General features: G+C 34.0%; 3 protein-coding genes and 1 pseudogene across 3 annotated transcripts; all 4 read left to right on the top strand.

The window, feature by feature from the left end:
* Window positions 1-742: 742 nt before the first annotated feature.
* Window positions 743-3,810, top strand: LOC106432691 (annotated as a pseudogene).
* Window positions 3,811-4,255: 445 nt separating this feature from the next.
* On the top strand, window positions 4,256-6,740 carry LOC106432690 (cytochrome P450 81D11). Its single transcript, XM_013873529.3, has 3 exons — window positions 4,256-4,827; window positions 5,182-5,565; window positions 5,922-6,740. Exons 1-3 carry the CDS (start codon window positions 4,330-4,332, stop codon window positions 6,534-6,536), a joined length of 1,497 nt encoding a protein of 498 aa, XP_013728983.1. The 5' UTR covers window positions 4,256-4,329; the 3' UTR covers window positions 6,537-6,740.
* Window positions 6,741-7,127: 387 nt separating this feature from the next.
* Window positions 7,128-9,355, top strand: LOC106432658 (cytochrome P450 81D11). The gene is made up of 3 exons (XM_013873505.3): window positions 7,128-7,689; window positions 8,199-8,573; window positions 8,657-9,355. Exons 1-3 carry the CDS (start codon window positions 7,189-7,191, stop codon window positions 9,257-9,259), a joined length of 1,479 nt encoding a protein of 492 aa, XP_013728959.1. The 5' UTR covers window positions 7,128-7,188; the 3' UTR covers window positions 9,260-9,355.
* A 4,989-nt stretch (window positions 9,356-14,344) lies between these two features.
* Window positions 14,345-17,070, top strand: LOC106432659 (cytochrome P450 81D11). Its single transcript, XM_013873506.3, has 3 exons — window positions 14,345-15,053; window positions 15,509-15,892; window positions 16,219-17,070. The coding sequence occupies exons 1-3, from the start codon at window positions 14,484-14,486 to the stop codon at window positions 16,828-16,830; spliced, it is 1,566 nt and encodes a 521-aa protein (XP_013728960.1). The 5' UTR covers window positions 14,345-14,483; the 3' UTR covers window positions 16,831-17,070.
* The last annotated feature ends 322 nt before the right edge of the window (window positions 17,071-17,392 follow it).

Genomic DNA, 17,392 nt, shown 5'->3' with positions numbered 1-17,392 from the left:
ATATTTATTACTTTTAATATTTATAAACTATAAAATATAATGAACGAATTTTTATATAAGATAATTATAATAGTTTTATACTCTACTTGATGAAATGTATTCGAATATAATTATATAATAACTATTTTAAATATTACAAAATTCAAACATGTTTATTAATATGATTTTTAAATTATTTATCGTTGTTTACAGAATAAATTTATCAGAATTTTAAAATTATTAATATAATGTTGTAATACAAAAATATAAATTCTACTATATATTGATTGAGAAGTCACATAAGTGATTTTTCATTACGTGTTGATCATTAATGAACTCTTTAAATTGTTATAATTTGATTGACCGATGATTTTTAATTTTATTATTATAATTATATCTAAAATGAAAGGATAATTCAATTACTACTTTCCAAATAATCTACATAATATTAGAAATAATTATTTATGATAACTAATTGTTAAAACTATGAAAGAGTAATAATGCGATCAATTTTTTATATATTTATAAATTACATAAAATAATAAACAAAAGTGTTTATTTGAATTGATATAATGATTTTATATTCGTATAGAAATAATTATATTCGTATATAAAGTATCATAATAACTATTAATGTCTAATAATTCAATGCATACTTTATAAATCATTTATAAAATTATAAATACATTTATAAAAATCAGACGTTTTAAATTATTATAAGAGGTTCTAAGTCATTTATAGAAGCTTATACATTAATTTATAAAATGTATTTTAAAAATTTATCCTCCTATTACAATATTTTGAATTTTTTCATTTTAATGGTAAAATTCCTTAACTATGTTTACTTAGTGTAGAAACCCCTAAACTAAAGATTTACTGATAGTAATAGTAACTATGACCTATCAGAGTTTAATTCATTAAATAAAATTAGATTATGGGGTTTTTCGTTAAATACTTAGTTTGGGGGTTTTTACCCAAAAAAACTTAGTTGTGGGGTTTTAACGTTAAAATTCCTTATTCTTTCCTTATTGTATATTATTTAAATCCTTATAGTGGAATTTGTTTTATCAAAAGTCAGTTGCAATCAACTGATGAGATATATTCTTTCCTAATATCATGCATTTAATATTTAAATATATATAGCAAGATTTGAGTTACCAAAATTTTGTATATATTATAACCAGAATATCTTTAAAAATTTATTAGAAGATATTCTATCTCATAGTTGAATTAAAATTTATTAGAGGATATTCTATCTCATAGCTTCTCTTGAAAACTAGGACATTTAGAAATTTAAACTAATTTGCTATATAAATATCACGCCACCCTCATTAGTTTTACGCATCTATCTTTTAAGTTTTCATATGTTTTTGATCGTTATAATTTAAATTCTAATTTTGTGATCTTGCGCAGATGTATGATAATCAATAAGTAACTCATAGACGGGAACACTATTAGTGGTAATTTTATGGAGGATTCTTCTTCTCTGTTTATTTTTGTTCTCTTCCTCTCCATGTTGTATCTCTATCTATATTTTTGCATCAGTAGTGATTCAACTAACAAAAAGTGACGACTCTGTTTATCCAGGAACTGATCATCCCTTTCGAAAAAGATAATTCTTTTTTTTATAAAGTTAAATCACTTATCAAAAATGTAATATAAGATATGTATGCTAATCAAGTGCAATTTATTTATTGTGCGTGATCCTCTTCGGTACGTCTGAGAGCCAAAGGTAATATCAAAGTTTTTTTAAAACTTTGAAACTCATTGATGTTGTCCTATCAATTATATAATTTGTTATCTTTTGGGGATTGTTTACATTTTTAAATATTTTTGTTAGAATTACCTCTTTTCTGACTCAAGACTTAGAGAAGGAAACTGTAAATCATCTCTGTTGTTACAATGAAATCAATAATAATAAATCTCAGGTAATTCATATCTCTCTTTTATATTTCATGGCTGATTTTTTATTGGAGTTATGCGTGAAATATTTGTTTTTTCTCGATTATATTTTTCTGATGTTTTAAGATTAGTGTTAAATGTGATCGTTATCTAAACAAACTAATGTATTCTTTGTTAATATGAACATAATATAAATATCAATATGTAACATCGAATATTTCATATTAATCATATACATGTAACATAAATATTATATAATTATAAATATAATATAAATTTAATATTAATGTTAATGTTCGCACATGCGTGCGGACGGTCCACATACTAACTTACAAAAGAGAGGAGGATGAGGAGTACAAGTCATTCCCCGGTGCTTTTTATTAAAAGTCTAATTTGAAGAAATGAACTAGATTCGTATAGAGTACGCAAACGCAAATATCAAGCAAAGATAATTTCAAAAACATAAACAAACGACTAGAGAGAACATCTTTTAGAAAAATAATTTCTGTTGTTGTTGTTTTTGTTATTTAAGTTTGTCATTGGATAAATTAGTTACATGGTTGGAACTTGGAAGGTTTTTTGAATCTGAACAAAAGTTTCATTTTCAAATTAAGTTAAGGTGTTATATAAATCTGATAAGTAATGAATATAAACTAGAAAATAATCTAGTTATTATCAATCACAACATTGCCTCGATCTATAATCCAAAATAAAATGTATAAATAAACGGCTAAAAAGATCTTTTTTCTATTGTAATTGTTAACCTTTTAGAAAGCGCAAGTTATACTTAAACCAAAGTATAGTGTATGAGATTTCGAGATTCTTGGCTTTGCAAAGACTCAAACCCACCAAGCCAAGCATCTGATTCCTCCAGGCTCCATATCAATACAAATATGCATAAACATACAATTTGATTTATTTCTAACTTGTAGACATTATGGGAGGTGTTAACAAAAAAAGGCATTATGGGAGGTTCAATGGGCTTTCTCGGAAAAGGTTTTGCAATTTTCTTTAACTAGCAATTAACGATTTTATTATATTTAATACTTTTTTTTGGTCTGAAAAAAAGGAAAGATAAATTAAAGATTTAATATATTTTTATATATTTAAATATATTTCCTTCTATTTCTTAGGTTTTTTTTCCGACAACCTTCTATTTCTTAGGTAAGAAATGATTTATAATATATTTAACAATATGGTGTAGGGGTACCACCGACGGCAGATGATGAATATGGTGATGGGGTCACTCTACAAACAATTCACCGAAAAAGCTATCAACAACTTCGACGACTTTCACGTTGCTGTTTTAGACATCTTTAAGTAAGAATTGTCCTCCTAAGTCCTAATCAAATAATACTAGTTCCGTATGAACAGTTGGTACGTATAATAATTGGTCACAGACTCTGGAATTAGTCTTTTTTTTATGTACATTTTTTACATAAATATATGTTGATCTATCGTAAGTGTAGCAACTTAACTCGGCCTTCCCAGGCGGACACTTCGATTTTCTGACCCCGGACGAATTAAAGGCAAGAAGTTATTTCCTGGACCAAAATCACACAAAGAGAAGAAAAAAGTGTTCGTAGAGTTGATTTTAAAGAAAGTAAAGCCAAGTAAACTCGATGACGTCATTATGATCACCGGAATAGTAGTATCTCCGCCGGCGGCTATGGCAGCTAAGAGAGCAGGAGAGAATATTCCTCAGTAAAAATTAATCAAAATCATACCTGATGTTCATCCCTACGGTCACGATTATGGCCATTGTCTCTGCTAAACTCTCAAGGAGAATATATTTGAAGTAATATATTTACTAAGCATTCTTAACATGGGTTTTTAGTTTTTAGTCAGAAATACATAAACAACATCATGAGTTAGAGTAGATTTGATGATGTTTTTTTTAATACGAAGAATAAAAACGCAGTGACTCTATCACTCGGTAGCGGTACAAGTCATGGAATCAGCTTCTTGATCACTAAAAGCTGTTTTTCTTAACTCCCACGTTCAGAAACCGTTCCACTACTGGAGCTTGACGTCATTCTTGTCATTGTGAGTTGACGTCACGTCTATCTTCTCGCCGACGCCGTTGACTTTTTCCAACCGAAGCACTTACTGAACCAACGACCCTAACGCCAACTTCACGATCCTCTGTCCTAAAGCGGATCATATTGGAACATTCACTTCTACAAGAATTTTCCAAGTTTCGTGAAGATCACGAGTGTGACTATTACAAGATTGAATCCAAATTGAAATCTTCCCTCGTCCATAATACGACATGTGTTAACAATAATGTGACAATGCAAGAAAAAATAGTTTGGTCAAGGAGTCAAAAAGTCAAACTAAAATCAAATTTGGCTTCTGTCTTTTTCAGTCTATTTATTTATTTATTAATAATCCTCACAGAGATTTCGACCAAACCAAAAATCACTTCAAGGGGAAGAGAAGCAAATAATGGAAACCAAAGCCCTAATTCTCACAGTTCTCTTCGTCGTTCTCACCCTCAGATTCTTGATCGGAAAACTCAAGCGACACCCTAACCTCCCTCCCTCTCCGCCATGGTCGTTGCCGGTGATCGGTCACCTCCGCCTCCTCAAACCGCCGATCCACCGAACTTTCCTCTCCATATCCCAATCTCTCGGCGACGCTCCCATCTTCTCCCTCCGCCTCGGTAACCGACTCGTTTTCGTGAACTCCTCACACTCCATCGCCGAGGAGTGCTTCACCAAGAACGACGTCGTCCTCGCGAACCGCCCAAACTTCATCCTCGCCAAGCACGTCGCGTATGACTACACAACCGTGATCGCAGCTTCCTACGGGGATCACTGGCGCAACCTCCGCCGCATCGGCTCCCTCGAGATATTCTCCAATCATCGGCTCAACAGCTTCTTGTCTATCCGTAAGGACGAGATCAGGCGGTTGATACTACGTCTCTCCAGAAACTTTTCACAAGTGAGTGAGCTCTCTCTGTAATTTAATCATCGAGTTTAGTTTGGTTCCATATAAGTGTTTGGTTTGATAGTCTAGTTTGGTTCTATTCAGTTTTTTCTTCAAATAATTTCGGATAATTTGAATAAAAATATTTGGTAGTTGAAATTGTTTGGTTTAAAATATCTATTAATTTAGATTATATCATATAATTCAAATAAAATTATTGGATTGGCCACTCTAACTTTGTTAATATTTAAATATTAAGAAACATAATTTTTAGTTAGGTGTGAGCTCTGAATCTAGTTTCATCATTGCGTTATTGGGCTGTGTTATCGATTTAACATAAAGAGATATATAATAAATTTTAATATGTAGGAATATGCGAAGGTGGAGATGAAGTCAATGTTATCTGACTTAACTTTCAACAATATCATCAGAATGGTGGCTGGAAAACGTTACTACGGCGACGGTGTTGAGGAGGATCCAGAGGCTAAAAGAGTCAGGCAGCTTATTGCGGATGTGGTGGCTCTAGCTGGCGCTGGAAACGCTGTTGATTACTTACCGTTCTTGCGTTGGGTTTCAGATTACGAGAACCGTGTCATGAAGCTGGCGGGTAGGTTGGACGAGTTCTTGCAAGGGTTGGTCGATGAGAAACGAGACGCTAAGGAGAAGGGCAACACAATGGTCGATCACTTGCTTTCTCTGCAAGAAACGCAGCCTGATTACTTCACTGATCGCATCATCAAAGGAAACATGGTTGTAAGTATCCCAAAGCTTGATTCTGAAACTAGGGATTTTGTAGAAAATTATTAGTGCATATGCGAAAAGTAATTTTCGAGATATAGCTATAGACGACAACTAGGAGCATGTATTAAACCGTTCGGATTAATCAGGCTAGTCAGTAACAAATTATTTATTTATCTGTTATATATTTTAGATTTAAGCTATAAGTTTTTTAACACAACTTATATTATATGTTTTGGGTTTTTTTTTGTGTTGGTAAAACATAAAAATGAGTTTGGTTGACTCAGCTTGTTACATAATTTTTTGTGACATTTTGTTTTGGTATGGAACTCGTAAGTTTAGTCTTGTGTATGTGTGTAATTTGCATGCAGGCCTTGATACTAGCGGGGACTGATACATCAGCGGTGACATTAGAATGGGCTTTGTCGAACTTGTTGAACTATCCGGATGTATTGAAAAAGGCGAGAAATGAGATTGATTGTAAGGTGGGTTTAGACAGGCTTATAGACGAGTCAGACATCTCCAATCTGCCGTATCTTCAGAACATCGTGTGTGAGACGTTACGCCTGTACCCTTCCGTCCCCATGCTGCTTCCTCACGTGGCCTCGGAAGATTGTAAAGTAGCGGGATACGACATGCCTAGTGGGACGATACTATTGACTAACGCATGGGCTATACACAGAGATCCACAGCTATGGGAGGACCCCACGAGTTTTAAGCCTGAGAGGTTCGAGAAAGAAGGGGAATCTAATAAGCTAATGTCCTTTGGGTTAGGAAGAAGAGCATGTCCTGGTTCAGGACTGGCTCATAGGCTAGTAAACCTGACACTTGGGTCATTGATTCAGTGTTTGGAATGGGAGAGGATTGGAGAAGAGAAAGTGGATATGAGTGAACGCAAAGGAGGTACAATGCCTAAAGCCAAGCCTCTGGAAGCCATGTGCAGAGCACGTACCGCTGTTGGTAAAATCTTCCACGAGGGAGCTTGATTTTATGACTTTCTGTAAGGATCACCTAAAAAACAATAAATAAATCGACTGTAAATTTCCGACAATGTTGATAGTTGTTAGCGTGTTACGGTCTGTTCAATCTACGATTGAGTTTGCGATGTTTTGAGATTAGTTATATGTTTATGAACATATAAATAAATCGACTGTAAATTTCCGATAATGTTGATAATTGTTAGCGTGTTACGGTCTGTTCAATCTAAGATTTGAGTTTGTGATGTTTTCTCAAACCCCACGTCTAGACTATCCAAGTATTCTTTATCAATCAAGCAGATACTATACCATACCAATACAAAGAGAAGGCCAACGCCATAATACTACCATACGAAAATTAATTAATTACAAAATTTATAGTCATAAGTCCCATAGATATGGAAATCATAACAATCTGCTCACTAGGTGGTAGTAAGCATAGTATATACGCCACGCCCTATTACATGGGGTGAGTTATCGCTATCTCTACGTGTCTTTTACCCAGTAAATAATACAATATTATAATTACATATTATATGTTTTTTCTTGGTTGACGTGAACAGATAGATGACCCACCACGTTTATCATCTTCAAGAATCAAGACACCAAATACAAAAGAAAGGCTTGGAGAAAAGAAGAACAAACAAACATACAAAAAAGAATGGACCTCATCCAAATTTTAATCCTCTCTTCTCTCTTTCTCTTTATCTCCGCTAGATTCTTGCTCACAAAATCCAACCGAAAACTAAAACTTCCACCGTCTCCGGCGATATCCTTACCGGTGCTCGGCCACCTCCACCTCTTCAAGACCCCACTCCACCGATGGTTCCTTTCCCTCTCCAAATCCATCGGGAATGCTCCAATCTTCCACCTACGCCTCGGAAACCGCCTCATTTATGTCGTCACCTCACGTTCCATAGCCGAAGAATGTTTCACGGAGAACGACGTTGTTCTCGCGAACCGTCCCAAGTTCATCGTCAGCAAACACGTCGGCTACGACGCCACTCATTTACTCTCGGCACCTTACGGTGATCACTGGAGGAATCTCCGCCGCATCGCCGCCGTAGAGCTACTCTCGACTCAGAGACTTAATTCGTTTTTGTATATCCGTAAGGACGAGATCCGACGGCTCATCTCACGTCTTTCTCGAGACTCCTTCCACGTACGACTTCCTCTTTCTATATTTTTTTTTGTCAACACTTCCTCTTTCTATATTAATTTTTATACTTTACTCATTAGTGATAATATTTTTATTTCTTCCTGAGACAACCTTTAGTGATAAGTGATAACGTAATACATATATTTAAATCCACGAATTTCAACCAAAATTATTTATTTTATCCAAGTGACTAGTTCCTTTTTCTAAGATAAATAAAAGTTTTTTCAAGTCTTGCGTTGCGTGTATATATAATACTTAGCTTTTTTATGATCAAATAATACTTGGCTATTTATTTTCGATAGTCTCATCACTATATACATATTATTATAGTATATTTATACAGTGCATCACCTATATCTATAGTTCACGGTATAATAAAACATAACCACTATTTTTTTTGTTAAATCGTTTCAACTATGTTAAAGCAAGCATAAAAGAATAGTTTAGTATAATACAATGTTTATCTTCAAGTTTCCTAGTAGCGTCTACACTATTTGTAATGGTACTGACAGGGATTTGTGGAGGTGGAGATGAAATCATTATTAGGAAATTTAGCGTCCAACAACATCATCAGAATGCTGGCCGGGAAGCGATACTACGGTGAAGAAAACGACGAAGCTAAGTTTGTGAGGCAACTTGTGGCCGAGGTGGTGATCAGCTCCGGTGCAGGGAACCCAGCTGATTATCTTTCGGTTGTACGTTGGTTCACCAATTATGAAAAGCGAATCAAGGACTTGGGGAATAGGTTTGATACGTTTTTACAAAGAATTGTCGACGAGAAACGTGCAGATAAAGAAAAAGGTCAAACTATGATCGATCGATTGCTTTCTCTCCAAGAAACCCAACCTGATTACTATACGGATGACATCATCAAAGGACTCATACTCGTAAGTATACTATTAATCAATAAGCAAACTATATATATAGACACAATGTATACATAATGTTTGATAATAATCAATATACGCAGAGTCTAACAATTGGAGGGACAGATACCACAGCGGTGACACTAGAATGGGCGATGTCAAATCTGTTGAACTATCCAGAAGTACTTAGAAAGGCCAGAAATGAAATTGATGACAAAATCGGTTTTGACCGGTTAGTAGACGAGCCGGACATTGTGAACCTCCCTTATCTCCAAAACATTGTGTCGGAAACATTACGTTTGTATCCTGCGGTTCCGCTACTACTACCTCATTTGTCGTCGAATGATTGTAAATTGGCGGGATATGATGTCCCACGTGGTACGATGGTGTTGACTAACGTGTGGGCTATGCAAAGAGATCCAACTTTATGGGAAGATGCGGAGATGTTCAAGCCAGAAAGATTTGACAAAGCAGGAGAGGCAGATAAGCTATTGCCATTTGGGATGGGACGAAGAGCTTGTCCTGGAGCTGGACTTGCTCAACGTTTAGTGAGTCTGGTTCTTGGAACTTTGGTTCAGTGTTTTGAGTGGGAAAGGGTTGGTGATGAGCTTGTGGACATGACCGAAGACAAAGGAGCCACATTGCCTAAACTAGTACCGTTGAGAACCATGTGCAAAGCACGTCCCATTGTTGGTAAACTGATATAATGCTCGTCTTATAAGATACACCTTTGTTGTTGTTTTGTTTTGAAAAAAATGTGTATGTTTGAATAACAACTTTTTATGTGAATATTTTAAACTTTACAGTCTTGCTTAGTACCGGCTAAATAGGATGGGTCTAAATAAACGTCATAGAAGCACTACTATTAATAGTTTCCATTAGTTTTTATATTCAAATTAGTAACAAAATTAGTAAAAATGAAAATTATATTTAAATATTCACATAAAAAACTTTCAAAAGATCTTGGACATATTTTTGCTATTAATCTTTTTCATTGACATATTTTATTTTAGATTAATATTTAGTTACACAAATAATTTAAAAATATTTATATAATAGTGTTGAAAAACTTATTTTGAGAATAACATCAAGCAAAACAAATAAAAGTAAATTGCATATCAAAAGTGGGCCAGCAGATGGAGATACGCATCCAGAGAGATCCAAAAAGTCGAAAAAACTAACTGGTTACGATTGACAACTGACAATTCCACTAATTGGACCCATACTTTATTGTAATACGTACTAGATCATAATCCGCGCTTCTATATGATTCAAAATTATATTAACAATGCTATAAATATTTTGTTAATTTGTAAGAATTTTATCTATTTAAAAACTGTATTTTAATCAACACTTTTAAATCTAACTTAAACTCTCCAGTCGATAAACCCAGTACAATCAATTGGTTAAGGAATAATATATTACATGGTGATTATTGCATGTGGACTTATTAGATAGTGGTTATGAAATCTCAAGTTTAATATTATTGCACGTTGGTTATGAAATCGATTGGGGAAGAAGATATTTTTTTTTAATATAAGGAATATGGGCCAACTGATAAAATGAATGCATATAGTTAGCAAAATAGAATAAAGAAATAATTTACTAACATTAATTGTTAATTAATAAGATCAGAAAATATATATATATATATATAAGTAAGTCCAACTTAAAAATCCACCTAAAAAAATTCATAATGTTTCTGTTTTAATTATATAGATTGGTAGCTTGTCTTTGCTCCACTCGAAGGGTGAGCAAATGCTGAGCAAATGCTCAAAATAAACTCAATTTGAAATATATTTAAAATCAACTACAACACTCCAAGAAACATGCATACTATTATTTAAACTAGGGGCATTGCCTCCGCGCAAGCGCGGAGTTGTGGACAAAATTCTTGTTCCATCTCAATATTTGTTAGGGTTATTGTAGTTGTGAATTTTGCGTTTTGAGTAGTTTTTCAAATATTTCTATTGTTATAGGGTTAGAGTTGTGATAATGAACTGTGTATGCATTGTTCTCTACTTATGAAGGACTAAACTGTGTTAGCAATATGATTGATATAGTTTGTCTTGTTGTTTGTTGTGTCACTGAGAGTTATTGTTTGTTTGTCTTTTTAATTTGTTTCTCGTACTGTTGAGAGTACATAAATTACATTAAAGTTGTTGAGAATACTTTTTGTTTATGGATATTTTTTCTCCAGTTTAGTTGTGTAAGTTATGTGTATTAAGTAATAATTTTTATTATCATTATTATGTTTGTTATATGTTTTTATATTATTTTTAAACTTGTTGCTCTTACCGAATATTTAAAACAAATACATGAAGACTTGTAGAAATCTATATTATAGTGACAGTTATGAGTATTTGGGTTTTAATGAGTTTTAAACGAATTTATGTATTTCTCATAAGAAGACAATAACATTGGCCTGTTGATATTGGGCATGTAAGCTATTTTTATAAGACAAGAGAAGTGAGCAGGTGGAGATGTTGTTGCCGCTTTTGTATCTGTCGGGATTATCTCTTGTATTTCTTGTTGTGGCTGTGTTTGTCTATTTTTTATTTGATGGGTAATATGTAAACAAAAATCATTGTTAGTTGTATTTATCAAAGTTCATAACTTACTCTGCTTTTTTTGTTTAGGTAATTTCACTAATTTTGGTTATCGTCTTCTTCGTTGCGAAAGTAAGTTGTAAATTGTTAAATAGCTGGCCGTGTAGTTTGTATTTGTTTAGCTGACTCGATGTATGTGTCGTTACGAAAGTAAGTTTGTAAATTGTTAAATAACTGGCCGTGTAGTTTGTATTTGTTTAGCTGACTCGATATATGTATAGTTGAGTTTTAGTTGAGGTGATTGGTTTGGTATATTTATTTTGAAGTTTATTTCTAAAACTAGACAAAAAAAGAGAGGTGATCACTAATGATTTTTTTTTTTTTGGAATTCTAGTTTTTGGTGTTTCGATTGTTGTGGTTTCTTTTAAGTTGTAAAATAAAAGTTTGTGTAAAATTAGTTTGATAAGTAAGGGAGATAAATAGACGACCACAAAATTTGGATAGAAAATATTTTTGATTATTGATGTTAGCACGATATAAATAATAATATAAAGGAAATTGTGTGTTGATTGTTTCTTACGGATTAATCAGGAGACGAATAATGACTCGAGTTGTTTCTTTGCTAAGGTCAGAGCCTTGGACATAACGGATTTTCTAAACCACATCTGTGAGTTTAAATATCAGTTATGATAACGAAACATATTATAAACCCAGATAAAATATGATAATATACTTGAGAGTTCTAGGTTTGTGTTCACAATCACTTGGAAATTGTCAAACAATCTAATTATGACTGGAGATTGATTTCAGTAGCACCCGTGATAACTTCATCAATAATAGTTGGTGAGATGAAACGAATGAGGAATGGATGATCAATTATCTTCTACATGCTTGAGCACATAACAACCTCAAAACAATCGACTTTCACAAAGGAACCGGCTTTCAAAGATAGCATGTAATGATTAGCACGTCCAGCGGGAATAAACCCAAGTATCACGAAATCTGCAAATAAAAACAATTATATTAAATAATATTATTTAACAAAGAATCAGGAAATCAATTAAAAACAATTATATTAAATAAGTGTGATAAATCGAAGATTAACTTACCTTTTCATCAAGGAAGAAAACTGTGATTCTCATAAACTCACTGTCTTTCTTGAAGTTCAGGGAATCCCATAAGCGAGAAGGTTAGAGACTATGCTACGACTACTACTATTACGACCAATACGGAGAGACTCGAAGGTTGAGTGACGGATGCCGGGAACGCCGGTTTGAGGAACTGGAGAGGCAGAGAGACATTTTCTAGAATATCGTTAAAGCTAAGAGGAATCAATGAGTTTTGTGTAGATGCAGATTGAGTTAATAAAAGATGAGAATCATATATATAGGGTTTACGGAAAGGCTACAAATCAGGAACATTTAAGATCAAGTGATTTAAGATGGAGAAGCGATTTAAGATGGAAAGATGAAGAGTTCACCGGTGAAAAAATAGATTACAAACAGACACACAGCGCAACTCTGTAACTCAGACTTGTCTAAGACAATGATGAAAAGAACCCTAACTCATGTTAAACGAAGACAGTTTACAATATGAAAAAACTATAAGTATTTTTTTCTTTCATATAACGTGATGAACCTCATTTAAAAATGAAACTCATAATACACTTGTAGGCCCGGCCCACAGAGAAAACCGAAGAAGCAAAGGTTTCTGACCTTCATAAATATATATTAGTTTCGGCCATCAATGTACAAAGTATCCTTTAGTTTGGTGGTATAAATGTTGGTGTTTATATTTCAATAACCCGGGTTCGAGCCATAAGCTTGAAGCTTTTTCACATTTTGTAAAAGTGTGATCCACAAAAATACTGAGGTGTCGCTTCAGTAAAAACTCAACTGTAATATTATAATGGGGGAGAATCTTTAAATTCACCACACCCATTAGAACCAATCAAATTTCCACTTAGATTATTAATTAAAAAATATTAAATTAAACAATAAATAGCTACAAAAAATAAAAATGCAAATTTTAACGATGCTAACGCTTCCAACGAAACCCTAAACCCTAAATTTTAAATTCTAAATCTTATACCCTAAATTCTAAACCCAAATCCAAACCCCAAACCCTATACCTTAAACCCTAATCATAGACCCTAAACCCAAACACTATACCCTAAACCCTAATCCTAGACCCTAAACCCAAATCCTATACCCTAAACCCTAATCCCAGACCCTAAACCCAAATTATATACCTTAAACCCAAAAAATAGACTATAAACCTAAACCCTATACCCTAAACCCAAGTCTTAGACCCTAAACATAAACTGTAAACCTTAACCCAAGCCTTATAGCATCTAAGTTTAGGGTTTGGGTTTAGGGTTTACCGTTTGGGTTTTAAGTCTAGGATTTGGGTTTAGGGTATAGGTTTTGGGTTTAGGATTTACGGTTTGGGTTTAGAATTTACCGTTTGGACTTATGGTTAAAATTTTGGGTTTAGGGTATATAATTTGGGTTTAAGGTTTACGATTTGGGTTTAGGTTCTAGAATTTGGATTTAGGGTATAGAGTTTAGGTTTATAGTCTAGTTTTTGAGTTTAGGATATATAATTTGGGTTTAGGATCTATGATTAGGGTTTAGGGTATAGGGTTTGGGTTTAGGGGTTTGGATTTGGGTTTAGTGTATAGGGTTTAGAATTTAAGATTTAGGGTTTAGGGTTTAGGTGGAAGCGTTAGCGTCGTTAAAATTAGCGTTTTTATTTTTTAGAGCTATTTTTAATTTAATTTAATATTTTTTAATTAATAGACTATGTGGAAATTTGATTGGTCTTAAAGGGTTGATTGAATTTAAAGATTCACCCTAAGGGTGAATCTAAGTTCTGTCCTTATAATATAGATAGATTATAGCCGAGAAAAAAAAATTAATTATTAAGTTTAAATATATATGTGCATTTTTCTCTAGTCTTGCCTGTCGTTATCAGAAAATCTTTCTTTCAACTAATTATATGATCATTTACCAATACATAACCAAATTTTGCCTCTTCATCTCAGTAACAATTACCCGAAAAAAATACACGAATTCTTTTCTCAGAAAAAATGAAGGGTAAATTTGTAAAATAACCAAAATCTAAAATATAATTAGGCAAATGACTATGATTTTGACATTATTAAATGTTCTCCCAAACCGGATATATTCCTATATCGATGTATGGTAAGGCATTTAGCTATAAAACTAAATATTGTTTTTTCTTAGCCATGCGGCCTAATTTCCCTCCATTAACCACATTTATTATTTTGTTCTATACGGGTAAATCTGTTGTAAAAACAAAAAAAAATAATATTGCTTCAAACATTATTTAAACGCTTTTTCAAGACCGAAGAGTACACATGTGGTTCAATCTCCCACACACAAACAAAAACAGATCCAAAACAGTTAAGCAACAAACAAAAGAAAAGATGGACTTCAACCCAATCTTACTTCTATCTTTTCTGCTTATCTTGATCTCAATCAAGTTCTTGTTCAAAAACTCAACTCGGAAACTGAATCTTCCTCCTTCACCTGCTTACTCTTTACCGTTTATCGGCCACCTCTATCTCCTCAAGCACCCTGTCCAGCGAACACTCCTCTCCCTCTCTCAATCACTAGGAGATACTCCTATCTTCCACCTCCGCCTAGGAAACCGCTTAGTCTACGTCGTCTCCTCGCATTGTGTAGCGGAAGAATGCTTCACAAGAAACGATGTCGTTCTAGCGAACCGTCCCGAGCTCATCATGGGGAAACACGTCGCCTACGACTCCACCATCATGATTGCAGCTTCTTACGGGGACCACTGGAGAAACCTCCGCCGCGTCGCCGCCGTCGAGATATTCTCTTCTCATAGGGTCAACACCTTCATGTCTATCCGTAAAGACGAGATCCGACGGCTCATATCACACCTGTCAAGAAACTCTTTACACGTAAGACATTTCTATATATTTATCAATTTATTTTTGTTCTTTCCAGTATAGCAAATTTCAAAAAGAAAAAAATCAAGGCTTACGATTTGCGCCGTTGTTTAAGTAGCATCAATGCGTGGCGACAAAAAATATTAATACAAATACGTATATATAAAGTTACAAAAAAAAAAAAAAAAAAAACAAATACGTATATATAGTTATTTACTCCACTCCGTGTGACTAGTTATTAATGTGTTTTATAAGGTTTCTTATTCGGAAATTAACATATATTTTCTCTATTAGTCGTCACTCATATAACTGAATACAATTTTGAATAACAAGGGAAATGTGAACACAATATGTAATAAATTTGAAAACTGAAGATAATGTAGCTCGAGTAGTATACTACATATACATAATTTTGTATCAATTAAAATTTATTAACTTGATTTTTTTTATTGGTATACGCCTCACAGGGATTTGCCGAAGTGGAGATGAAATCATTATTAGCCAACTTGGCTTTCAACAATATCATCAGGATGGTAGCCGGAAAACGATATTTCGGTAGTGGCACAGAAGACAATGACGAGGCCAAAGTTGTGAGGGAACTTATATCGGAGGCGGTGGCCGGCGCTGGTGCGGGAAATCTAGCTGACTATCTTCCCATCATACGTTGGGTCACAGATGTTGAAAAACGGGCCAAACTTTTGGGGAAACGGTTCGATGGATTCTTGCAAAGACTGGTTGATGAGAAACGTGCAGAGAAAGAAAGGGGTCAAACCTTGATCGATCACTTGCTTTCCCTCCAAGAAATCCAACCCGAGTACTATACTGATATCATCATCAAAGGAATCATAATCGTAAGTATATAGTCCCTTTGAGCATCATTTCGACATTGTTGGTTATACAAATAGAGTTGCTTTAGAATTCCAACACAATTTCTTCTAATTAAAATTAAATATTAATTACAAAATCCATTGAATTTTATAAATAATTTTATTTATAAACACAAGCATTAGTTAAATAATTGTAGTTATTAAAAATATATATGCGTTTCAATTATTTTGTCAAATTGTGTGAAATGACAAAATGACACTATTCATAAAACTGGACTATTAACTAATTTATATATAGTACTATGTATACAATCATTAGAGTTTACTAACTATTTTATATGCATATACAGTCTCTGGTAATTGCGGGGACAGACACATCCTCAATAACTCTAGAATGGGCATTGGCTAATTTGTTGAACCATCCAAAGATACTTGAGAAAGCAAGAGCAGAAATAGATGATAAAATTGGTTCAGACCGGTTAATTGACGAACCAGACATTGAAAATCTCCCTTATCTCCAGTACATCGTGTCTGAAACATTGCGTTTGTACCCACCGGTTCCTCTACTCCTCCCTCATTATTCATCGGATGATTGTAAAGTGGCGGGATACGATATGCCACGTGGCACGATGTTGTTAACAAACGTGTGGGCTATGCATAGAGATCCTGGTGTATGGGAAGAGGCAGAGAGGTTCAAGCCGGAGAGGTTCGAAAAAGAAGGAGACGCTCAAAAGCTAATGCCGTTTGGGATGGGACGACGAGCTTGTCCTGGAGTCGAGCTTGGGAAGCGACTAGTGAGCCTGGCTCTTGGGTGTTTGATTCAGTGTTTCGAGTGGAAGAGGGTTGGTGAAGAACTTGTGGACATGACGGAAGACAAAGGGCTAACTATGCCTAAAGCTACTCCGTTGCGAGCCAAGTGCAAGTCACGTGTCGTTGCCCGTAAAATGATACAGTCTATGTAATTATTTGTGCAGAATCCCGTGGTGATGGTTTATAAAGAATTATGAAAATAAAAGCATTGTGTGGTTCAACAAGTTTAGTTTAATTAGCGTCTTTGATGCAGAGCTATATATGTGCGTAGGCTGAGTTGTAACATGGTTTATTGACGTCATTTTTTAGTTATAACTACTTGCAATTTTAGTCAATTTTGAAGTATTAAAATAAATAAATTTGGACTTATGTTTATAGGTTTGTGATATGTACACGATCACATGTATATTCTTCATAAGTTCAAATTTATATCGCCTGATATAAACCTCTAGAATATAGGCTTAAATATTTTTGAGTGAACCTCTCTTGGTACAGTGGTTTTATCATGGTTTATTAATACTTCTACATCAAGAAGTCTGAATTTCAATTTCCGAAAAAGGTAGAATTGTGCTAATTCAATGAGAAAATGTTTACAAAAGATTTCTAGCATGGCGCAAAGAGTACCGTCAAGGATGAATCTCATAGGGCGACTCAGGTGATGTAGTCAAGCATGAATCCTCATACGACAGGTAGAATTATCAGCTGTAGAATCGT

The sequence above is a fragment of the Brassica napus genome, chromosome A3, assembly GCF_020379485.1.
Source record: "Brassica napus cultivar Da-Ae chromosome A3, Da-Ae, whole genome shotgun sequence".
Lineage (NCBI taxonomy): Eukaryota > Viridiplantae > Streptophyta > Magnoliopsida > Brassicales > Brassicaceae > Brassica > Brassica napus.
Note: the sequence above shows the minus strand (reverse complement) of the source record. Positions and strands in the feature narration are given on the sequence as shown.